Source organism: Pongo abelii, chromosome 18, assembly GCF_028885655.2.
Source record: "Pongo abelii isolate AG06213 chromosome 18, NHGRI_mPonAbe1-v2.0_pri, whole genome shotgun sequence".
Taxonomy (NCBI): domain Eukaryota; kingdom Metazoa; phylum Chordata; class Mammalia; order Primates; family Hominidae; genus Pongo; species Pongo abelii.
The window spans coordinates 53,025,382-53,051,676 of NC_072003.2; the positions used below are offsets into that span (position 1 = coordinate 53,025,382).

General features: G+C 38.0%; 1 protein-coding gene across 6 annotated transcripts in view; it reads left to right on the forward strand.

The window, feature by feature from the left end:
• FTO (FTO alpha-ketoglutarate dependent dioxygenase) overlaps window positions 1–26,295 on the forward strand; it is a 408,414-nt gene that overhangs the window by 86,793 nt on the left and 295,326 nt on the right. For all 6 annotated transcript variants that reach the window (XM_009250721.4, XM_054533150.2, XM_063717086.1 and 3 more), the window contains 1 exon segment: window positions 19,430–19,507. In XM_009250721.4, the coding sequence (XP_009248996.2) occupies window positions 19,430–19,507 (78 nt within the window).

Here is a 26,295-nt window from a genome sequence, read left to right on the forward strand (position 1 = left end):
TGAGCCTAGGAGTTTGAGACCAGCCTGGGCAACAGAGTAAGACCCGCATCTCTATAAAGAAAACAAAACCAAAATAAAGCAAAAAAAAAAAAAAAAAAAAAAAATAGGAGAAACAGATGAAAGAAAAATACTGACTTTGATTTTGGTCTTATCCAATCTTAGGTGCTGGCAGGTGAGGACTTTCATGTTATAATATCCTGAAGACAGTTTCAAATATAGGTTTGGAATAGAGATGAGGACTTCAGAGTTATCGGTGATGAACTATTTTAAGAAGATGAGATTGCCTAAAGGAAGAATGTTTTGTGGAGTTAGAAGAGTGGGGTTTATCTGATGATCTTAGGAATTCTGGACATTTATCTTAAATTGCTCTTTAGGAAGTTTAGTAGAAAAAGAAAGGATGCAGATAGTGTCTGCTATTAAGGGCAGAGGAAGAAAGACCTGAAACAGAGACAGAGAAGAAGGGAGCTTAGGTTATAGGAATGAAAGGGAGAGGATGTCATAGAAACCAAGGGAAATGAGGATTTTGAGAAAGAGATGCAAGTGACTGTGCCCAGTGTTCCCCTAATGACCAAGAGGATAGTTATGGGTTTTAGCAAGTATGAGTTGGCCATTGGCCTTGGGAAGAATAGTTTCAGCAGAATGGTGGTGGTTGAAGCCAGATCCTCATAGGAGTTAGGGCCAAAAGAAACAGTAGGAATTCTAGGCATTTATCTTAAATTGCTCTTTAGGAAGTTTGGTGGAGAAAGAAAGGATGCAGATAGGGAATCTCGGGCACATAGAGGTTAAGTAACTTGCTCAAGGTCACACAGTAACCTTAAGTAGGCAGGATAAGCTCTGGTTCTGGAGCTGGTGCTCTTCATCATTATTTTAGGCTGTACCCTCCCACCTTTTTTCCTTGTGGTTGTAGGTGGTTGTAGGCTACTTAAAGAGATACCTATACACCTGCAGTTAAAATCCAAATAACTCAGTGGAGAGCCTGGTCCTTCGTTATTATGTCTCAGATTGAAGTTTTATATCTTACAGCATGATGAAATTACATATATGATAGTTAGGTTAGGTTGCAAGTCTTGGAATATATGCAGAAGAATAACTTTATTACCATGACTATTTACTTTTTATAAGACAATCCAGCAATGGTAATTTTTCATTAGTGATATAATTGCAAGAGGAAACTTGAGAACAGAAAATGCACATATTGAAATAAGATTAAATACATGCTGATGAAGTTACAGTTTTATGCAATGTTTCAATCAAGAAAGCATGATAATAAAGCGTGTATACTGACTTTCCAGAATCTTGAGAATGGATAAATGGAAACAAAGAGAAATACCTATTTTGAATAAAGCGGGTATACTGACTTTCCAGAATCTTGAGAATGGATAAATGGAAACAAAGAGAAATACCTATTTTGTATTATAAACCTCTAAAATAGTTACGAAATAAGTTATTCTTTTAGGTATTTTTCTTTCACTTCTCATCACTATTAGGCAAAACTGATAGTCGATGTGGCTGTGTCAGTAGCTAAGGGATTTTTGTTGTTGTTGTTAAAGTAACATGTCATATCTTGTATAATTTAGCTGTGGCTATACAGGGGGAAGTGTTTAATGTCTGATTATACAGCCTGTGCTTTGGAAACAGCTGAAAGCCAGACAGCGACAGTAGAGGGCAAAGGATTATTAAATGGACAGTCACTGAGGTCACTTATGGTGACTTTACTGCAACACCGTGTGCATCTCCTTTCCCATGGTAGTTTGCTTGATCATGGCTTAATGGCTAAAGCTTTGTAAAATTACAAAAAAAAAGCCAGAAATCCTGCCGATCTCAAGTGTTATTATTTACAGTTGGATGCTTGGCAGGAAAGTGCTAAGTCTGATCATACTAACGCTAAGTCAGGCAGAACACGTGGTGAAATCTCATGGAGCTCTATCCTCTGAACCTTGAGAAGACTACCAAAGTATAAGATTTCAAGGTGGAAAATATACTGCAATATGATTGAGAGAATTTGGCTTTTTCATCTGAACGGGTGTGGCCAAGTGGAGGAGTTTCTCCTCTTGGAAATGTCAAGGGGTGTATCATTAGGTCCTTGGAGCTAGAATGTAGGTAGAATGGCAAGGAAGGAATTTTAATTAGTTCTGTTATCTTTCTTTAATGGTTTGGAATGGTATTTTCTTTGGTCATGTATTCACTTACAAAATTATGGACAGTATTTGATTGTGAGGAAGAATCTTGGGTAAGTTGTTATCTTTGTTTTCAGTAGAATTACTTGGAGCTGGCTCAAGGAAATTATATTAGTAGTTTGCAAGTGAGTTACAGCTAATGGAGTCAAAAGAAGTTTGAATAGAGTCAAAAGAAGTTAGAATTGTTCCATCTGAGTCTTTGGCCCTCAGTAAAGGATCCAGCATTTTATTTTGTTTTTACTTATGTCTTTGATATTAATATATTTTTCAGAATATTATAAACCACCCTTCCCCAAAGTTTTATTTCCACAATCACTCCCTGACCTTTATTTCTTTTTTGCTTCTCATCATATACATTTTTCTCTTCAGGAGACCTTCTTTTCCCTTTTGAAACTTGGACTATGTTCTTAAAATTGACGATTATAGGTAAGAACTTAAGACCAAGTTTGTGAGACAAATAGAATTTGATATTCAAATTATCTGAAGAACTGAAGTACATTATTTTGTACTTGTTGTTTTTATTTATTAAAAAAAATTTCCCTTGGAAGAGAAATTGGTGAGATTAAGGAATGCTATAGCTAACTTTGTAGAATATTTGGAAAACTATGAGTTATAGTGAAAGGTGCTGTCTTAGGGAGTACATGTTAAAAATGCTAGAAAATATAATATTACAGCTTGAATCAAGAGAAGTGAACTCTGCTGGGGACTAAGTACTTCGTTAGAAAGGTGCTCAAAATAGAATGGTGTGAACCCGGGAGACGGAGCTTTCAGTGAGCTGAGATCGCGCCACTGCACTCCAGCCTGGGTGACTGAGCGAGACTCCGTTTCAAAATAAACAAACAAACAAACAAACAGAAAGGTGCTCATAATAAAATGAGAAATAAAAAAAATTCTAACTGATCAAATGGGACAAAACCCAGATTCATTGTCTTTATATGCAAATAAAGTATAGATTCTTAGATTCAGAACACCTTTCTAGAATACCTAGAAAACAATAAACAAAAGGCATGAACAGGCATTTCACAAAAGAGCTACTGCAAAGTCACAAACATATTAAAAGTTACTCATCCTAACTAACAATCAAATAAATGTAAATTAGAGCAGGCGAACTTGTTTTTCCATTTATGAACTTGCCAAAGATTTAAAATTTTGATAATAAGGAATGTTTGAGTATATGAAGAGCTGGGTATTATTTGTTGATGGACATGTACCATAGCATTTTTCTGGCGGGTAATTTCACAATGTGAATCAGAAGTCTTAATAGTGCATACGTTTTGACCTAGTGAATCTCCTGCTGAGACTTTTTATCCTAAAGAAGTCATCTGTGCCTTCTTGACAAGATGGTACAGTAAGCTCACAGTTTGTACATACCTTCTGCTCTAAATTCATAGGAATGGCAGATATAACGCATTAAAAGAATTAAAGAAAAAAGTCGTAGCTGGGCTTACGGACAAGATAGTGTTGTAGACCCGAAAGCTAACTAAACATAAAGGGCTAGTAAGCTGGATTGAAGCGATGGTGCTGCAGAGGCTCTGGGTGGAGAAACAGAAAGCTAGATTTAGCTCCCATAGAGTACTAGGACTGAAAGTTTACCACTTGAAATGGGACCATAACTAAGCTCACTGCTTAAAGCCAGGGGCAGGGATGAAGTTGTCCATCCTATAAAAGGAAACTAAATAAAGGCTCCACATGGAGGCTCCAGTTTATATGGAGCTGTGGGTCTTGAGGGGCAGGAGGAGATAGATTCAGTTTCAAGAATAGAAACTGAATCAGGCTGGCTGATTGTGAGGAGACAATGATGAGGAGAAAATGTGGTGTTCCATGTTACAATTATGAGGTTTGGTCCTGGACAGTAGCACAGGGATCCTGGTGGAGGCAGCTGCAGAAACACTATGGAGGGAAAGGTGAGCACAGGTGGAGAGAAAGGGGAGTGAGAGAATCAAAAAATAAAAGGCTTTCACTTAGAATTAGCCTTCAAAATGCGATACCAAAATACTGGAAGAAAATAAATACCAAGAAAGATAGCTAACAAAATCAACAATGAGAACAAAAATTTATCCCAGATGAGATGAATTTTTACAGAAAAGTCAGTCAAAAATTAAAAGAAGCATGTTCAGAATACTCAAGGGGATAAATGAAGGCATTACATTATAAAAAATGATGTTTAAAAATACTCCCAAGATGTGCAGAAATGGAATAGGAACAACGACCTGAAAAAGAACCAGTTACAAATTTTGGAAATGAAAAATATGGTCATAGAAATAATAAACTTAATAGAGGGGATGGACTTTAGACCTCACACAATTAAAAAGAAAATTGATGAATTAGAAGAGAATACTAAGGAATTCACTCAGAATGTATCATAAAGAGACAAAAGATTTTTTAAAAGGCATTTAGGAGATTTGAAGGATAGATGGAGTTCCAACATATGTCTAATAAGAGAACACAGCCTTGAACTTTTGGCCTCAAGTGATCTTCCTGCCTCAGCCTCCTGAGTAGCTGGGACTACAGGCACATGACACCAGACCCTGCTAATACATTTGTGTCTGTGTGTGTGTGTGTGTGTGTGTGTGTGTGTGTGTGTGTATAGAGACCAGATTCTCGCGATGTTGCCCAGGCTGGTCTCAAACTCCTAGGCTCAAGCCATCCACCTGAGGTCTCAGCCTCCCACAAGTGTTGGGATTACAGGCATGAGCCTCTGTACCTGGCCAAGAAGCAAAATGTAAAAATCCAAGAATTGAGAATTTTCCTATTTAAAGAATGATGAGTTTAGATATATTGAGTAGTACCATCATGTTGACATTGTAGAATTTAAGGGATATAGAGGAAAAAACATTTTTGAGATACAAAACAAAAAAATGCCAATTACCTACGAAAGAAAGATTAGCAACAATAGATGCTAGAAGACAGGAGAATAATATACTAATATATTCATAATGCTAAGGGGAAGTTATAGTTAATTTTGATTTTTAAACCCAGTTAGTCTTTGATTCAAAAGTGAAGGAAAAATGCAGATACTTTCAAATATAAAGAAAGACCAAGAGAGTTACCATCCATGGAATCTCACCAGGGAAACTGTTAAATGCTGCTCTTTAGCAAGAAGAAAAGTGAAACCAGAAGTAAGATTTTGTTTTCTTTCTTTCTTTTTTTTTTGGAGACGGAGTCTCACTCTTTTGTGTAGGCTGGAGTGCAATGGTGCGATGCTGACTGCAACCTCCGCCTCCCAGGTTCAAGTGATTCTCCTGCCTCAACCTCCTGAGTAGCTGGGATTACAGACATGTGCCACCACACCTGGCTAATTTTGGATTTTTAGTAGAGATGGGGTTTCGCAATGTTGGCCAGGCTAATCTGGAACTCCTGACCTCAGGTGATCTGCCTGCATTGGCCTCCCAAAGTGCCGGGATTGTAGGCGTGAGCCACTGCTCCTGGCCTGGTTTTTAATTAAAACAAGCAAACAAACAAGGGTGGGCATAGAAACTGATAAAGTGTATTGGAAAATTCACTAAGTTATTGGTTTAAATACTACTTTTTGTTCTAAAATGAATATAAAGCTAAAACTCTGGAGAATGATGAGAATGTAAGAAGAGAGAAGTAAATTATGTGTGATCCAATATTAGGGACACAAAAGGGGACATACTACATGAATTACTAATATCTAAGAAAATACGATACATTTGAGAACTAACTTAGATGAAGTTGATACATACCTAGAAAAATAGGCATTACTTAAATTGCTTTAAGAATTAGAAAATCTGAATAAAACAATGAAAGAAATTGAATGATAATGAAAAGTCCATCTGTCAAATGACAGCAGGCCCAGTTTTATAGGCAAGTTAAACCAAATTTAAGTAATCCTTACTTACTCTTCTTCCCTTTTTAAAGAGTTTTATTGGGGTATAATTGATATAGAATAAACTGCACATATTTAAAGTTTTGACATATGTATATACTGGTTAAACCACCAAAATCAAGATTAGGAGACATGTTCATTATCACTCCTAAGTTGTGTCCCTCAGAAATCCTTTTCTCCTTCTCTCCCCCAGTGGTTCTAGGCAGCTACTAATCTGCTTTCTGTCACTATTGACTAGTTTGCATTTTCTAGAATTTTGCATAAATGGAATCAAACAGTATGTGCTTTTGCACTTGTTCTCTCTTTCTCTTTCCCTTTTTAAAAATAGATTCTGGTTTTTTAGAGTAGGTTTAGGTTCTGGCAAAATTGTGAGACAGACAGAGATTTCCCATATACTCCCTACCTCCACACATGCTCTGTTATACACACTCCACTGTTATTAATATCTGCCATTAGAGTGGTACATCTGTTACACATCATTATCACCTAATGTCCATAAGTTTAATAAACCATTAGGGTTTACTTTTGGTGGTATATATTCTGTTGCTTGGGACAAATGTATAGTGACATGTACTTACCACTGTGTTATAGTATCACACAAAGTAGTTTCACTGCCCCAAAAATTCTCTGCACTGTGTGCTCTGTTTTGGAGGTTTAGGGGGAGGCCTGTCTTACTTCACTCAGCATTGTGATTTTGAGATCCATCATGTTGTTGTATGCTTCACTAATTCATTCCTTTTTGTTGCTGATTGGTGAATTATTGTATGGATATACCATAATTTCTTTTTCTTTTTTTCAATATACTGCGATTTCTTTATCTGTGCACTTGTTGATGGACATTTGGGTTGTTCCCAGTTTTGGGCAATTACAAATAAAGCTGCTGTGAACATTCATGTGCAGATTTTTATGTAGACATGTGCTATCATGTTGTAGGTATTTAATATATATATATTTTAAGAAAGTTCCAGATTGTCTTCCAAAGTAGTTGACCATTTTGTTTTCATGAGAGCAGTGTATAAGAGTTCTAGTTTTGAGAGCAGATTTTCTTAAATTTCATGAAGTTTATCCTTTTTTTTCTTTTATGGATTTTACTTCTGGTTTCATATCTCTGAAATCTCTGCCTTGTGTAACTTAAACACTAAAAGAGTTTCGTATGTTTTCTAATACTAGTTTTATAGTTTTAAGGTTTTATATTTATAGTTAGGTTTTATATTGATGTATTTATTCATTTTGAGATATTTTTGTGTATGCACAAGGTGTAGATTGGAGTTCTTTAAAAGATATAGATATCTAATTCTTCAAGTACTATTTGTTAGGACTGTTCTTTCTCCATTTGAATCTTTGTCAAAAATCAATTAAACATAAATATCTGGGTCTATTGTGGACCTCTATTTTGTTCCATTTATCTGTTTGTTTAGTATTATATCAATACAGCACTGTCTTGATTTCTGTAGTTTTGTTTTGGTAGTTTTTTTTTTTTTGTTTTGTTTTGTTTTTTTTTGTTTGATTTCTGTAGTTTTATACTAAGTCTTGAAGTTAGGTAGTGAAGTCCTTCAACTTTTACTTTTTCAAAGATGTTTCGTCACTTTAAGTCTTTGCATTTCCAAATGAATTTTAGAAATAGATTGTCAATTTTTACAAAAAAACCTGCAGGGATCTTAGTTTGAGATTGCATCAATTTGGGGACAATGAAATATTTTATCGAGTCTTCCAGTCCACTAACATGGCATATCTCTTTGTTTAATTTCGGTAGTGTTTTTTAAATTTTCTTTGTATAAGTCTGGAAAACCTTTTGTCTAGTTTATCTCTGAGTACTTTATAATTTTTGTTAAGGTACATGGTATTTAAAAAAACTTCAATTTCAGATTGTTGGTTGCTAGCATATAAAAATAAACTAATTTTTGTATATTGATCTTGCAGTGTAGCTAAACTTATTAGCTCTAATAGCTGTTTTGCAAATTCTGTAGAATTTTCTACATAGATGCTTATGTCATATTTAAATAATGACATTTTTACCTTTTAAAAACTTATTCTCAATCCGGATACTTTTCACTTCTTTTTCTTGCCTTGTTGCACTGGCTAGAACCTTCAGTACAATCTAGCATACAGATGGTGATGGGAAACATCCTTGGCTTTTTTCCTCATCTTAGGGTAAAATCATTCACTCTTTTACCACTAGGTAGGGTTTCATTGATTCCTTTATTAAGATGAAGAAATTCCGTAGTTTACTGAGTGTGTTTATCAGGGTCATTGTTGGGTATTGTCTAATGCTCTTACCACATCTATTCAGGTGACCCTCTAGTTTTTCTTTCTTAGCCTGATAATGTGATGGATTTATGTAGATTTTTGAATGTTAAACTAACCTGGCGTTCTGGGGGTAACACTTGGTTATTATATATTGTCTTTTTTATGTGTTGTTGGATTCAGTTTGCTAACATTTTGTTAATACTTTTTGCATTTATATGCATGAGGGATATTGGTCTGTGATTTTCTTGTAATATTTCTGCTTGCCTTTGGGATTGAAAGCCATTAATTTTTTGGATTAATTTATGTAGAATTATTATTATTTCTTTCTTAAATGCTTTGTAGACTATCAGTGAAGGCTTTGGATTTGGAGTTTTGTTTGTGGGAAGTTTTTAAAATACAAATTCAATTTCATTAATAGATATGGGACTATCTATGTCTACTAAAAAGGTGCTATCCTTTTCTTTTTCTTTTTTTTCTTTGAGAGCAAGGCCTATGTCTTGATCACCATTTTGTCCCAAGCATATCCCTGGCATATAGTGGGTCAGGAGTAAATGTTAGGTGAATGGATGAATGAATGAGGCAAACTCAGAGAGAGGAAGTGGGGACTGTGTCTGTGCTTGGCCCAGCGTGGGGTTGTTTGTGGATGACATCTCATTCTCATCCTGTAGTAGAGGGATGACACAAAAGTATGGAGTCTCCGGGCTCCAGAGTCCTCATCCTCTGAGCTACATCTCCTACTTAGCCGAGGTCTTTTCACTCTCTGGGCAAGTCTCCTCACTTTGCTGAAATGACAGCATTCCTGGTGCGTGCCTGGTTTAGCCTAGGCTAACCTCTTTTTGAGTGAACCTAGGTAATTTGTGTCTTTCAAGGAATTTGTCTATTTTATCTAAGTTCTAGAATTTATTAGCATAAAGTTTATAACATCCCCTTATTATCCTTTTAATTGGTATGTTAAAACTTCTGTGTGTTTTTTTAAATCATTCTGGCTAGAGATTTTAAATTTTCTATTCTCAAAGAACTACCTTTGGCTTCATTTTTTTTTAACTTCTCTGTTTTCTATTTCATTGATTTCTGTTGTGGTCTTTTATTATTTTCTCCTGTTTATTTTATTTGTTCTTCTTTTTCGAGTTTCTCCAGGTGGAAGCTAAGGTAATTGATTTGTGACCATTTTTCTTTTTTATTATAGGCATTCAGTGCCATAAATTTCCCTCAGTTTACTAGTTTAGGTGCATCCTACAAATTTTGAAATGTTGTATTTTCATTTTTGTTCAACTTAAAATACTTTCTCATTTCTCTATTGTTTTCTTCTTTGACTCATGTATTATTTAGGAATCAATTATTTAGTTTTCAAATATTTGGGGATTTTCTAGATAATAAAATATCTGTTATTATTTTAACTCCATTTTGTCAGAGAATATATTTTTTATGATTTCAATTCTTATAAATGTATTGAGACCCAGAGATGGTCTATCTTAGCAAATGTTCTATGTGTATTTGAAACAAATGTCTATTTTGCTGTTGTTTGGTGGAGTGCTATCTACATGTCCGTTAGTTCAAGCTGGTTGATGGTGTTGTTCAAGTCTCTTAGGGTGTTTTTGTCTACTTGTTCTACCAGTTATTAAGACAAGGATATTGAAATCTTAGACTATTAACTATGGAATTACCTATTTCTTTTTGTTCTTGCAGTTTTTGCTGCATGTTTGAAGACCTGTTATTAGGTGTATATGTGTTTAAGATTTTTATGTTCTTGATGATTTGACTCATTTATCATTGTGAAATGACTTTGTCTCTTGTAATATTTTTTGTTCTGAATTCCATTTTGTCTGATACCAATATAGCCACTTCAACTTTCCTTTAATTAGTATTACTGGGTAAATTTTTTTTCCAACTTTTTACTTCTTTACAAATCTTTTTTTATTGCAGTAGAATATACATAACATATAATTTATCATTTTAACCATTTTAAAGTATACACTTATGTGGCATTAAATACAATTTCACAATGTCCTGTCCATCCTTTTACTTTAAACCAATTTGTTTCTTTATATTTGAAGAATTTTTTTATAGGTAACCTATGGTTGCATACTGCTTTTAAAAAAATCCAATTTGACCGTTTCTCCCCTTTGATTGGGTTATTTAGATCATTTACAGTTATTGTGATTGTTTCTATGGTTGGATTTAATTCTACCATTTTTGTCTATTCTTTGATCCCTTTTTTTCTTGATTTCTGCCTTTTTTTGGATTTTTTTTATAATTCCATTTTATCTCTTTTGTTGGCTTATTACTTGTAATTCTTTGTTTTTTTAATGTTGGTTTTAGGGTTTCTGGTATCCATCTTTATCATATCGGAATCTTTCTTGAAGTATTACGGCGCTTCACATGTAGCGTAAAAATTTTTACCACAATATACTTTTCATATCTCTTTGGCCAGTGTGATGTTGCTATCATACATTTTATTTCTACGTATGTTATGAATCCCACAATGTACTACTCTTGTTTTTGCTTTAGTCAATTATCTTTTATAAAGACTTAGTGAGAAGTCTTTTATATATCCCATATAGTTACCATTTCTGGTACTCTTCATTCTCTTAAGTAGATTCAGATTTACCTTTTCTTTCCACCTGAAGATCTTCCATTGTCGGTTCTTACCTTGAAGGTCTGCTGGTGTTGAATTCTTTCTGCTTTTCTGTATCTGAAGAAATATTTATTTCTCCTTTATTGTTGAAATACATTATAGCATTTCTCCACTATCTTCTGTCTTCCGGCAACCATTTTTTTTTTTACAATGAGCTATTTGGTGTTATTCTTTTTTTTCTTTTTTTGAAACAGAGTCTGACTCAGTCACCCAGGCTGGAGTGCAGTGGTGCGAACTTGGCTCACTGCAACCTCCACCTCCCGGGTTCAAGTGATTATTGTGCCTCAGCCTCCCCAGTAGCTGGGATTACAGGTGTGCGCCAGCACACCCGGCTAATTTTTGTATTTTTAGTATAGGCGAGGTTTCGCCATGTTGGCCAGGCTGGTCTTGAACTCCTGACCTCAAGTGATCCACCCGCCCACCTCGGCCTCCCAAAGTGCTGGGATTACAGGTGTGAGCCACCACACCCAGCCTTATTTGGTGTTATCTTTATAGTTTTTTGTGTGTACATAGTACCTTCATCTCTTGCTATCTGTGGTTCCAGGACCCCTGCAAATATAAAAATTCATGGATTCTCAAGTCCCTTATATAAAATGGCATGTAGCATTTGCATATAACCTATGCACATCTTCCTATGTACTTTAAATCATCTTTAGATTACTTATAGTACCTAATACAATATAAATGCTATATAAATAGTTGTTATATTTCATTGTTTAGGGAATAATGATAAGAAAAAAGTCTGTACATGTTTAGTATAGCTGCAACCATCCATTTTTTTTTTCAGGAATATTTTTTATCTGTCATTGTTTGAATCCATAAATGGGGAACCCATATATATGGAGGGCCAACTGTATTTTCTTTTGTCTGGCTGCTTTTAAGACTTTATCTTTTTCACTGGATTTAAGCAATTTGATTATGTTGCGTTTTAGTGTTATTTCCTCTTGATTTTTGTGATTGAAGTCCTTTGAACATCTTAAATCTGTGGATTGATGGTTTTCATCAAATTTGGAAAATATTTGGCCACTTCTTTTTCTGTCTTCCAATCTCTTTCCTTTCCTTTGGTAACTCCAATTACATGTATTAAGCTGCTTAAAATCATTCCATAGCTCACTGATGCTCTGTTAACTTTTTTCTCCTGTCTTTTTCCTCTCTGTATTTCATTCTGGATAATTTTCCTTGCTGTGTCTTCAGGTTCACTATTCTTTTCTTCTATTGTAACTAATTTGTGTTGAATTATTATTATCCAGTGTATCTTGCCTCTCAGATATTGTGGATTTACTCTAGAAGCTTGATTTAACATTGTTTCTGTTTCTCTGCTTACCATGCTCAATCTTTTCCCAACTTTTTGAACTTGTGAACTACAGCTATACTTACTGTTTCAGTGTACTTGTCTACTCATTTCATCATCTGTTCTGTTTTTGCACCAGTTTCAATTAGTTGATTTTTCTCTTCATTATCAGTCATATTGTCTTGCCTTGTAGTATTCTCTTAGAAACTTCCATGCCTTGTTGCTTTTGATTGGATGATAAACACTGTAAATTTTTAACATTTAAGTGCTGGATTTTGTGCTTGCTGTTCCTTTAAGTAACTCATTTAAGTTACTTGGAAACAGTTGGATCTTTTCAGGTATTGCACAGTGTGACATTGAGTCTAGGGCTATCGCACCACTGCTGAGGTGAAATCCTTCTGAGTATTCTTCCTGATGTTTTCTAAATTATGACATTTCCTATCCAGGCTAGATTTTTTTGTATGCTGTAGTGTTGGCTCCCATTATTGGAAACAGAACAAGACTTGCTAAATATTAATTAAAAAGATCTCTTTTGAAGGCCTTGTAGAGCTACCAAAGCAGCCAGGACTTGAGGGTCCAAGAGCAGTGGCTGTAAGTATTGGTTTTAAAAATTTATAAGTAGGATTGATTTTAATTAAAAACTTTAAAAAAATGTTGTGTTGTGTATGTTGTTTTTCAGTTAAAAATTAAACAATTCTTAAGACAGATGATTTCTCTTGCCTCAGGGATGGTGTGGTGTAATGGGTGTGGCCTTGTACCTGGGAACTAAGAATGTGAGTTGTGATTCTCTCATAAGCAGCAGTATAGTCTCTTGCCAGTCACTTAATAGCTCTGGATGGGCCTTAGTTTCTTTATATGTTCTAAAATTATGCAATTTTGTCATATTAAAAAGTAGGCGATCACCACAACATAGTTAATTGACACATTTTATATATGTAAACTTTTATGGGAAGTTTTTATACATTTCTCCTGTAGATCACTGAGGCTAATTCACATCTGGATTTGTATTAATCCAATAGTATTAATCTTTGGCCTAAAATATAATTTGATGTGGTACACATAGATTCCTGTATAAGTAATTTATAACTAGGAAATAAAACTGTCCTTTCCAGACATGAGTAAATAACAATAACAACGAATGGTTGCCAAAGTGTATTGAGTGGCTGTTTATGTGCTAGACACTGTTCTTAGAGCTTTAGGTATTAATATCATGTACATCTCACAGGGAGATAAGAAACTAGTTCCAAATCATGCACCTAGACTGGTAGAACTGGCATTGGAATTCAAGAGTTTGGCTCCTTAGGCTATATACACATAACAAAGGAGTTTGCTTTGTTATACAGACCCCTGCCTCACTGTTTGAATGCTATTTGCCTAATATCTGCATAGTTTATAGTTTGCAAAATGCACTAATATGTATGAATAATTTTATTTTATCATCACAACTCTATGAAACAGTGTCCTTACAGATGAGGAAATTGAGAATGAGCGAGTTTGCTTCCGATGTGGTACCACATTGAGGAAGTGAAAGAGTCTCCATTCAAAATTCTACTTTCGCCTCCAAATCCAGTTTACTTTTACTGTGCCATATTTTCATGGAGAGGGAAGTTTTTCGTAGGACAAGGAATGCTGAATTTGTTGAAATGGTTGAAATGCTTTTTTTCTTCTTATCTAAAGCAAATATGATGTATGTGAAATATTTATACTTTTTTGGTTTAGCTAGTTCTTATTGATCTTTTCTTTTTTTTTTTTTTTGAGAAAGAATCTTGCTATGTCACCATGCAGTGGTGACTCACTGCAACTTCCACCTGCCAGGTTCAAGCGATTCTCTTGCCTCAGCCACCCTAGAAGCTGGGATTACAGGTGTGAGCCACCATGGCCGGCTAATTTTTGTATTTTTGGTAGAGACGGGGTTCCCTTTGATGGCCAGGCTGGTCTTGAACTCCTGGCCTCAAGTGATCCTTCTTCCTTGGCCTCCCATAGTGCTGGGATTACAGGCATGAGCCACCGCGCCTGGCTGTTAATGATCTTTCTAGTGTTAGTTTAGATATGTCTTCCTTGCCCACCAAGCACCCTGCTTAAGGACTAGGTCATTTTCCCACTTAAAACCCTCATAAGATCATGCAGTTATTTTCACAATGAACATTCATTAGCCGTTATTCATCATTGTATTTTGAAAAGACTCAGGTAACAAAATTAAATTTTTACTGAACTTGACACAATAGGATGCATAGTTGAAGAAGTATTATGTGGAAAATGATAAATGGATAAAGAATAAGTGTCCTTAGCAGCATAATCTTGACATGGCTGAAGAGTCAGGAGTGGACGAAAAATACGCTTCATTTGTAGGTGAGATACACCCTTACATGATGAGTCATAATCCACTTAATCTTTTATGTAATTACTGTAAGACTCTCAAGCCATATCTCTATGTGACAAGATATACAAGTTCAGATACAGCTTAACTTTTTCACAGTAAAGCAGAGGCTTAGGGCTGGTGTAGTTTCTGATATCTAACTTTAAACCCTTATGAGTTTGAGTTGTGGTGTTTTTTTTGTTTGTTTGTTTGTTTTTAGACAAAGAGTCTTACTCTGTCACACAGGCTGGAGTGCAGTGGCGCGATCCTGGCTCACTGCAACCTCTGCCTCTCAGGCTCAAGTGGATCCTCCCACCTCAGCCTCCCAAGTTGCGGGACTGCAGGTGCACACCACCTCGCCCGACTAATTTTTGTATTTTTTCGTAGAGATGGGTTTTTGCCATGTTCCCCAAGCTGGTCTCGAACTCCTGAGCTCAGGTGATTGTCCTGTCTCCACCTCCCAAAGTGCTGGGATTACAGGTGTGAGCCACTGCAACTGGCTGTGGTGTATTTCACATAGGTCTTTTGTCCTCTTTTACTTTGCTAGAGCTGTGGAAATGGGTGGTAGCCTGTGTGCAGGAGTCTTCATCTGCCCCTCCTGCCAGGTAGGAGAGCTGAGGCTTCACGCTCTCTCTGGCTCTCCGTGTGGCATTTGTGAGCAGCTTGATGTATTTGACACAAGTGTGACAGCAAAGAAGTGTGTGAGCAGAGCAGTGTGCTGCAGGGCCCAGCTGTGTGGATTTATCTGTACATCAGGCCGAGGAGCAGCAGTTAGCCAGATCTGACAGTCAAACGTGAGCTCCTTCTACCTGTTTTCCAGAGCGCATTTTAATGTTGTGTGTTTTTACTGTGGTTGGCATTTGACACAAAGAAAATTGTCAGAGCTGTTTTTTTCCTCCCCTCTTTAGTGTGCTAGTCTGCAATAGTTTTCCAAATAAATACTTCGTTGTACATGGACAAAAGTAGGCACTTTCTAAAACAATGCCAAAAATCATGTTGTCTTCATCTTTATACTGAATTTCATGTGAGGAATTAGTAGGTCAGATGTTTGAATTGGTAATAGGTAAGACGTTTACATAGTGCAAAAATCAAAACAATATAAAATAGAATATTTTGAGTAGTCTTGGCTCTCCCTTGTCCCTTTCTAGTCATTTCCCACCTCTATTGACAGATAATCACTTTAATAGTCTGTCATTTATCCTTTGTGTTTCTGTATGCAAATACAAGCAGAGTTTTGTGCATTGCTTTTTACTTCCCAATATCTTCTGGAGAGCTTTTTAGTTCATAAACAGAGAGCATCCTTGTTTTTGTTTACTGTTGCTTTATACTTCATCATGTGGATGTCCTGTAGTTTATTCAACCGTCCCCTGTGGCTGGAGGTTTGCATTGTTTCTAATCTTTTTGTTTTATTGAGATAATAATTTCCATATCATAAAATTCACCATTTTAAAGTGTACAGTTCAGTGGTTTTTAGTGTGATTCCAAACTTTTGTTCTACAAATAATGATGTAATGAGTATCCTCGTGCATATATTCTTCTGAACATGGTACAAGTATATTAGAAGGATAAATCAGAAGTAGGATCGCTGGCTCACATGGTAAATGCATTTGAATTTTGAAAGGAGTTGACTGTTTACCCTCTCTAAGTATGGTTTTGTTTTGCCCTTCTGACAGCAGAGAATGCAAGGGTCTGTTTCTTAGTCTTGCCCATAGTGACATCGCTTTTCATAAAGCAATCTTAATATTTGTTTTTTATAAAGCAGTTAAGAATTTTAAATTTTGATGTTTATGAGCTACCAATTTACTATTGATATCTGATTGATTTCACCGATGTAAACATGACCAAAACTTCTCTTTATGTTTGTAAATATTTTTATTTAATAATTGATCTTGCCAGTTACTTGGTAAAATTGCAAGTAGTGAGTGTTGATGTTCAGAGCAGATTTTTATCTGTAGGGTCTTAAGTTGGATGATTTTCTGGTCCCCATTCTCTGCTGTCATGTAGATACAACAGTGCTCACAGGATTAAAACGAAAATTCCTAGTGGAAGATCAATTATATGCTGCTTGCTCTAGAGTAGGAAAAATCTTGTCAAATTTTACCCTTTTGATACAGCCTTGTAAGTTACAATGTTTTATACCTGTCTGATATTCAGTTCCGAAATGAACTGAGAAGTGGTGGTTGTTACAAGAATTTAGCTGAAGCATTAATTATAAGCAGAGGTTCAGCCTACATTGGCACTTGTCGACCTATGGGACAGGTCTGTTGCTGTTTCATCTGATTTAGGTGGAGTATGTAATTACTTTTGGGAATCCATGCTTTTGTGCTCCTCTTTATATGTAGATTAGCTTTATTGATGGACTCTCATAAAGAGATCTTAAGGTGGTGTTTGCAAGATGGAGACATTTCAAGGTTTGAGAAATGTGCATTTGAATTATTCAAGGCTTACCTTTTTTGGCATTTATAAATATTCTGGCACTTTGTGTCTATAAAAAAGACTAAGAATTGATAAAATATTCATAGGAAAATGGAGGCTTTTCTGAGCTTCAAGTAAAAATTGAGGTATAGATTATGATTAAATTTATGCTGGAGTGGAGAAATGTACAACAAGTATGGCATGGAAATATCATTGGTTCTTTCTATGGCCCAAATAATGGTTAATACTGAAAAATAGATAAATCAATTAACCAATAGTGAATTATCCAAACTGGTTTGTCGATTATGTGTAATGGTGTGTGTTACATTACTATTATAACTATAAAAGTATCATAATTTAGGCCAGGTATGGTAGCTCACTTCTGTAATCCCAGCACTTTGGGAGGCCAAGGCGGGCAGATCATTTGAGCCCAGGAGTTTGAGACCAGCCTGGGGAACATACTGAGGCCTCATCTCTACAAAAAAAGTAAAATAAAACTAGCCAGGCATGGTGGCATTGCACCTTTAGTCCCAGCTACTTGTGAGGCTGAGTTGGGAGAATCATCTGAGCCCAGGAAGTCAAGGCTGCAGTGAGCTGTGATTGGGCCACTACACTTCAGCCTGTGGGACAGAGTGAAACCCTGTCTCCAAAAAAAAAAAAAATTTCTTTGTTTAACTGGTAAGTCAACCTTTTCGTTGTAAATGAGAAAACACCTATAGTCAAAACAAAGGCTTTGACTAAATAAATATAATAGAATTATGCCTAAGAGTAGAATTTGGTTTTGTGTCTCTTAGGTCAATTGGTTGCTATGCTTCTATTCCCTTTCTCTTTCCTCACTTTTAGGTAATGATACAAAAAAGGTCCAGAAAGAATTTGTGTTTTACCCAAAAGGAAGTTTCCTCTGACTACTCTGATTGTGATGGGTTTGTGAGAGAAGGCTGCTATTTGGGGTGGGAGAGGGTAGTACGCAGGGCCGCCACGTCTGGTTGAGTAGGTTGTGCTCTTTATAAAGACATTGGCCATTGGAGCAGGTGGAGCCTGAAATCCAGTTTGTGTTTACCAAGCCATATTCTTATTGAGTGGGACTATATTGGCCCAGAGCAAGGTGTACGGTTATCTAATTTTTATAAATGTGACTTACTGGCTGACAGTAGCTTTGATGATGCATTTAATTGCATTTTTATTTGAAACCCAGTTGTTTCTGCTGTTTTTGCTTTCTTTCTTACAGATAATGTCTGTCATATGTACATGTCTATGTGTATATGTGTCTGTGAGTGTATATGCACATTTATGCCATTTATATGCCACGTACACACAAAAATTCCATATATTTTTGAATGTAAGGTCAGATATTCTTCGAAAAATATCCCTCAGAAGGACGGAGGTGCCCTATATGTATCTGATTTCTTATAAGATACTTTATAATATGAGATCCTCTTTCAGTTACGTTGTTTGAATAGCACAGTACTGTTTGGGGAAAACATAGTCTCTTGAAACAGCCTCGGACAATGCTGGGGCTTTGAGTGCTTAAAAAGGCTGCTTCATGGAATTGGAAAAGAAAAGAAACAAAGATGTTTAACACAGATTTATTAATTATTGTAGAGATGATAGATCACTCTAAAAAAGCAATACCGTAAGTGGATATGATCTCAAATAAATGTTTACAAGATGAATAACTCTTCCACATATCCTGACATTATGCAAATGGATACTTGTGGCTTGGTTTGGTATTTCCAGTGATAGTACCATAAAAGGATTTACAAGCTACTATGTCTCAAGCAGATTATACAGACAGGCGTTTGCTCTGGAAAACTGTATTGGATGACTTGTAAGCTGACTCTAGTGATGAAAAAGACCCGGATGTCAACAATACATGTGAAGAGTGAATCAAATTGTCTCATGAAATGTGAGAGTGAATAAAATTATTTCTAAATTTATGCTTCATACCATGTGTAATTTAGTATATATGTAATTGACTAGGTGCCATGACTCATGCCTGTAATCCCAGCACTGTAGGAGGCCAAGATGGGAGGATTGCTTGAGGCCAGAAGTTTGAGACCAGCCTGGGCAACATAGCGAGACCTTGTTACTACTAAAAATAAAAAAAATTATCCAAGCATGGTGGCACCCCTGTAGTCCCAGCTACTTGGGAGGATGAGACGGGAGGATCACTTGAGCCCAGGAGTTTGATGTTATAGTGAGTTGTGATCACACCACTGTATTCCAGCCAAGGTGACAGAGCGAGACTCTGTCTCTAAAAGAAAAGAAAAAGAAAAGATGGACGTAATTTAATTAATACATTTTATAATTGAGATTTGACTAATTTCTATCTCTAAAAGATTATAAATTCAAAGTTGGCTAAAATTTGTTTGTATTCTCTTATTGGAAAAATAAGAGAGTGTCTTATTTTGGGTCATTGTATATTCACTTATATGTAATTATTATTATTTTCAAACAGAAACTGAGGCTTCTTGAAGAGCTTGAAGACACTTGGCTTCCTTATCTGACCCCCAAAGATGATGAATTCTATCAGCAGGTAAGGTATTTTAATATTTTTATCAGTTTCAGTGATGTGTTCTGATCAACCTTATTTTACCTATGAGGAAGCTGGGCTAGAGAGTTTAAATGACAGGTGAAAAGGTCAAATTAGATCACCCATGACTCCTCATGGCCTACAGAGCATGTACATTTCTTCAGAATCAGCTTTTTGCTGTGAATTTAATGCTTTAGCATAGTGACTGTTTTTATTTCCTTGGACATTCCACACTTCCTTGCCTCTGCTCATGCTGTTTCTTCTGCCTAGCTCCTCCTCCTTCCTTTTGCTCCTTATCCTGTTGCAGATGGCTAATTCTTCAAGAGTTCAGTTAAACATCACCTCCTTTGTGAACATTTTCCCAGCTTACCCTACCTACAAGTCAAGTTGATTGCACTCCTGGTAAATAACTCTATACCACCTAGCACATAGTATTGCAATTATAGAATTCCGTGTCTCTCTCTCTGAATTAGACACCACTGTTTCAATTACAAATGACAAAAACCCAAATCAAACTCACTGTGGCAAAAAATAAGGGCAATTTATTGACTTGCCTTAGAAGTCTAGGAGTACATGGCTAAAGCCAACTTTACAAAAGATGTCACCCGATCACTGTTTTTTCCTGTTTTTCTTGGCTTAGCTTTCTTCAGTGTGATCTCATGCTCAATAGGCTCTCATCTGAGAGCATAGCAGGACTCTGACAGCCCAAGGGGTATGTGGTCTTTGGCATCTGGGATCTTAGAAAAAGGTAGTGAGTTCTTTTTCCCTGGTTCCCTCAAATTCTCCAGGAAGTAATCCTGTTGGCCTGGTTGGAGTCATGTGCTTATCACTGAACTAGTCATCATGTTCAGGAGAGTCAAATGCTCCTGTTTGCGTGGCCTAGTTCATGCACCTACTCTTGGAGTGGGGTTGGAGTGAGAGTACTCCCACCAAACTGTATGCACTATGTGAGTTAGACATGGGTGGCTTTCTCAAAGGAAAATCGGAGTCCTGTTTCCAAAGAAGGAAGAATAGGCCCTCTGGGCATATAAAAATAATAAATTTTCACCTCTTCTTTCCTACTAGAATGTAAAGTCTTGAAGCAGAGGGTTGCCATGAAAATCGGAATAGGAATTAGGTCACAGCATCTTTGTATCTCTAGCACCTGCATGTACATAGCTGACCATCAGTAACCAAGGAAAGAAGAGAGGAAAGAAGGACTTTCTTTTACCCATCTAGAATCCAGGTCAATATGATTTCTGTGACTTCTAGCTCAATATTATTTCTAGGCCACTGTCTCTTATCTGCATTCCCATTTGATTTGCACCATCTTTCCTCTTCACTATCAGTCCTCTTATAGGTCTGTCTAATTTTCCTCTTTGCCCCCCTTCATCCTTGAAGCTGTGGTATTTTCTAACCAAGATATAAATCTGAGCATGGCAACCCTCTGCTTCAAATCCCACATCATTGACTGGCTCCTACATTTTCAGCCTCATCTCCCCCGCTCCTACACCTTTTTCTCCACACTGGATTTTTGCAGTACTTTAAATTCACTATGAGTTTCATCTTTGGGGCTTTCTTGCTACGTCCTCTGCTGACGTACCTCCTTCTCTTTATCTGTCTCTTCTTTTTTTTTATTTTTTGACACAGGATCTCACTCTGTTGCCCAGACTGGAATGCAGTGGTGTGATCTGGGCTCACCGCAACCTCTGCCCCCCGGGCCCATGCCATTCTCCCACCTCAGCCTCCCAAGTAGCTGAGACCATTGGCATGTGCCACCATGCCTGGCTAATTTTTTGTATTTTTATAGAGACAGGGTTTCACCATGCTGCCCAGACTGGTCTTGAACTCCTGAGCTCAAGCGATCCGTACACCTTGGGCTCACAAAGTGCTGGGGTTACAGGCATGAGCCACCATGCCCAGCCTGTCTCTTCTTTCCTTGGTGAACTTCTGTGTTACCTGTTAGTAACAGCTCATATGTCATCTCCTGTAGGAAGCTTCCCTGACATCCCTACAAGCAGAGAGTTGTCTCTGCTTCCTCTCTTATACTTTATCAGCACTTAATCTCAATTTTTTTTTTTTTTGAGACAGAGTCTTGCTGTGTTGTGTCTAGGCTGGAGTGCAGTGGCGCGATCTGAGCTCACTGCAACCTCTGCCTCCTGGGTTCAAGCAAGTGCGTCTGGCTAATTTTTGTATTTTTAGTAGAGACATGGTTTCACCATGTTGGCCAGGCTGGTCTCGAACTCCTGACCTCAAATGATTTGGCGTCCCAAAGTGCTAGGATTACAGGCATGAGCCATCACATCTGGCATTAATCTCACTTAATTGTATGAATTTTTGTGTGTGCTGGCTTCCCTTATCTTCTGTACTTCTTTCAGTGCCGGGCATCTATCAGGTGCTGAATGAGTTTGCTTGAATACATGCACCCAATAGTTAATTTGGAAAACCAGTTATATATAATAATAATGAGTTTAGTATGATTTGAATTTTGCTTCTACACACATACACACTTCCCCAGGTATTTGGCATCTGGAAAGATTTGACAGATGTGTACAGAAATGTCATACCGCATAGTGATAGGGTGGGTGTTCTCTTTTGAACTTTCCCAGTTTTCCAAATTATCTTCAGTGAATGTATATTCTTTTGCAATCAGGGAAAAAAATAATTTTTAAAAGTATCCTTAAGACAGGTAAACCCACAAAAATGCAATTAGTTCTGAAATGCTTACTAAATTTTCATAGCTATAAGCCTTCTGGTGCATGATTACATGCATTGTCACAAAGCAACTGCTGAGCCATTTCAGCTTTTGTCGTGTGAAAATGGTACAGGAAGAATGAGATACAAAAGGTTATCAGCCCACTATGCTCTGAACCAGCCATCCACTGAAGGATAAAAAGAAACCCAAATGCAAACAGAACAACTCTCAAGACTTCTCTGTTATCTTTCCAAGGCCCACAACAAACCCTGATACTAATACGTAATCAATCTAAGTGCACCTTCTTGTTTTCCTTTTCTTTTCTTTTTTTTTTTTTTTTTGAGACAGAGTCTCACTCTGTTGCCCAGGCTGGAGTGCAGTGGTGCGATATCAGCTCACTGCAACCTCTGCCTCCCGGGTTCAAGCGATTCTCCTGCCTCAGCCTCCTGAGTAGCTGGGATTACAGGCACCTGGCACCATGCCTGGCTAATTTTTGTAGTTTCAGTAGAGATGGGGTTTCACCATGTTGGCCAGGCTGGTCTCAAACGCCTGACCTCACGTTATCCACCCACCTCGGCCTCCCAAAGTGCTGGGATTATAGGTGTGAGCCACTGCGCCTGGCCAAAGTACACCTTGTAAGAAGGCTTAGTACTTCAATAAAACGTTAGTAAAAGTAAACCTCTTCTCTTAAAGATGAAGTGAAAATACTTTTTAATGACATGAGTAAATAGAAAGTTCAGACGTGACACTGAGTCCCTTAAACAGGCCCTCACCACAGGAATGCCAATCCAGCTGCCAGTCGTAAACACAGGAGTCTGTGCAGCTTCCACTTGGGGTCTGTTGATTGACCCTTACAGTGTGCTAGGCTTTGTGCTACATGTTTTATGCATGCTCTCACATGCAATCTCCACAACAGCCTCATTCATTCATTCCACAAATAGGTATTCAGCAACTACTCTTCTTCAGACTTGAGGTACTTGAGGTAGGTATTTCTGTTTTAGAAATCAAGAGAGGAACCAGGCACAACTGTAAGTTTCCACCTACTTGGGAGGCTGAGATGGGAGGATCATTTGAGCCCAGGAACTGGAGTTAAGCCTGCCTGTCATAACAAGGTTTAAAAAGGAGGAAATCAGGAGAGACTAAGTTAGCTATCTGAGTGGGAGAGCTGGAGTTAGCCCATATTTGTCTGACTCTGAAGGCCCATGTTCTTTCTGCTATATTGTCCACCTCTTGGTCTACCATGCTCCAATTCAGAACACCTTCAGAGAAGTTTTGCAGTTTCTTTTAACAGGACCATAGAGAAAAGAAGCAAAACCAAACCACCAAAGGTCAAAGCAGAAAAGCAGAGAGAACTTCTGTTAGCTCATCATGGAACACAAGGAAACGAAGAATTACATAGTCAGAAAACAAACTCCGACTTCCAGAAATATGAATGCAGCCCCTCTTATCCAAAGAAAATGAGACTGTCCTCAGTAACCCCCTTGCTGTCACTGATTGTATGCTAGCTATGTGCCAGGTTGTTCTGCTGCTACTTTAAGTGCATTACACGTGTGAGCTCATTGAAATCTTGCTATACGCTTCTGAGACAGGTGTTACTAAAACCCTATTTTAGAGATGAGGAAACCAAGGGACAGAGAGGTTCAAAAATTTGTTCAAAACTTATGTGCAGGATATGTTGGGACTAGGATTTAAGCCCGGGCTGTTGGCTTTTGGGTCTCTACTCTTAAGTCCTATACTGCTTCTCTCTTCCCTTGTGTCTCTTCATCCTTCTGAGATGACTCTGCTCTTATCTCAATGGTTCCAGACCTCTGTCCCCATCCCAGCTCTCCCTGTGACCTCCAGCTTTCCATTTCCAACTGCCTACAGAGCGGCTCTACCTGAAAGTCTTCCAGCTACATCTAACTCAACATGATTCATATTCATTAAGTTACTTATTCCATTAAACAAATGGATTTCACTCCCCGACTCTGTGCCAGGTAATGTTTTAGGCATTAGAAATGAAGTTGTGAAAACTGACAAGAGATTCGTGTCTTCTTTGAGCTTATTTCTTATGGGGCAGGTGGTGTAGGAGCAAGCCATGTAGATACTTGTGGGAAGAATGTTCTGGGCCTATGGAACAGCAAAGCCTCAGGTATACTTGACAGGAAAAGCACCCAAGGCCAACATATCTGGAGCAGAGGGAGACAGCTGGTGAGAGCAGGGGAGACGGTCAGAGAGAGGGAGAGAGAGAGGGGCCCGGTTATTCGAGAACTTATAGTCTGTAAGTTCTGTAAGAAGAGCATTGGCGGTTACTCTGAGATGAGGAGGCATGAGAAGCCTTGGAGCACAAGTGTGACAGGATGTGACTTACATTTTAATAAGGATTCTTTCTACAAGGCTCCTCCCATTCAGCCTCTTCTCTAATGGTATCCCCTAGTCCCATTCTTGAAATTAGAAAGCTCACCACCCTCAACTTCTACCCGTTGCTTTCTTCCCTCAGTCACTGGGCCCCTGGTGGTTTTACCTCTTTAGAATCTCTCAAATTGTTTTTTCTTTTTCCATCCCACAGACACTGCCTCACCTATGTGGGCCACATTGATCACTTTCTGCCTCCGCAGTTTTAGCATCCTCCTGATTAGTGTTCCTCATGCCCTCCCCAGTGCCATCAGAACTGACTTGTACCTCCTTGTTTTATAAATTTTGTTGAGTCGCCTTTGCTTCCAAGGTCAAGTTCAAATTCCTCAGCATATCCACCCTATAAGGCCACTGACTTTCTTGTTTGTTTTTTTTTTTTTTTGAGACAGAGTCTCGCTCTGTCGCCCAGCCTGGAATGTAGTGGTGCGATCTTGGCTCACTGTAACCTCCGCCTCCCGGGTTCAAGCGATTCTCCTGCCTCAGCCTCCCGAATAGCTGGGACTACAGGCATGCGTCACCATGCCTGGCTAATTTTTGTATTTTTAGTAGAGACAGGGTTTCGCCTTGTTGGCCAGGCTGGTCTCAAACTCCTGACCTCAAGTGATCTGCCTGCCTTGGCCTCCCAAAGTGCTGGGATTACAGGTGTGAGCCACTGCACCCAGCTGCCATTGACTTTCTGACCCTAAACTACCTCTCTGGTGTAATCTCATCCCATGGCCTAAAATGGCACCCAACCATAAACTCTCGTCATAGGGAGTTCTTGGTTCCACCCTGACTCTGCTGTGCCCTCTTATCCTTCCCTGCCTTTGTGCCCACTAGTACTCTCTTCCCTTTTCTGTCTGGTGAGCATCTACTTTTAAAGACTTTACTTAAACACTACATGTTCTGTGAAGGCTTCAGAAAATCCCTTTTGTTCTAAAATGTATGAAAAATCTGACTGCTTCTCACCACCTCTGCTGCTTACACCGTGGCCAAAACTGCCATCATCTCTGTTGCAACAGCCTCCTGACTGGTTCTGCCTCCTTCCCCTGGTCTAGTTTAACACAGCATCCGGAATGATCTTTTGAAACCATAAATCAGCTCATTACACTTTCTTGCTCAAAGCCCTTGAATAGCTTCCCATCAGCCCAGGACCTGACATGCACCCACAAAGCTCTACATGCTTGGGTTCCTAAATGCTTCCCTCACCTCATTTCCTGCCCCTGCCCACTCCCCACCCCCCTCACACTTTTCTTCCTATTCTGGCACTTTACTCTTCCTGGAATAAACCAAGCTCACTCCTGCCCCAAGGCCTTTGCACTGAATGTTCCCTCAACCTGGAACTTTCTCATCCCCCCAGGCATCTGCAGAGATTGTATCCTTATTTCTTGCTTTCTTGTGCTCTGATGTCACTGTATCTAGAGGCCTTCCCTTACCACCCTCTGTAAAGTAGGCATACTTACCCCAGCACTCCCTATCCTACTTTCTCAGCTTTATTTTTCCCCATAGACTTATCATCATCTAAAATACCACATATTTTACTTATTTATATGCTTATTGTCTGGCTCACCTTACTAGGACATGAGCTTCTAGAGAGAAAGTAGATGTTTCGCTCTCTTCCATATTCTCAGCACCCAAGTGCTTTGCAAATAGTATGTGCTCAATACATATGTATTCAGTACCTAAGGGTTTTCCAGCTTTTCCTTCCTAATTATTCCCCACTCCCATAGCAGTCTACTCACAC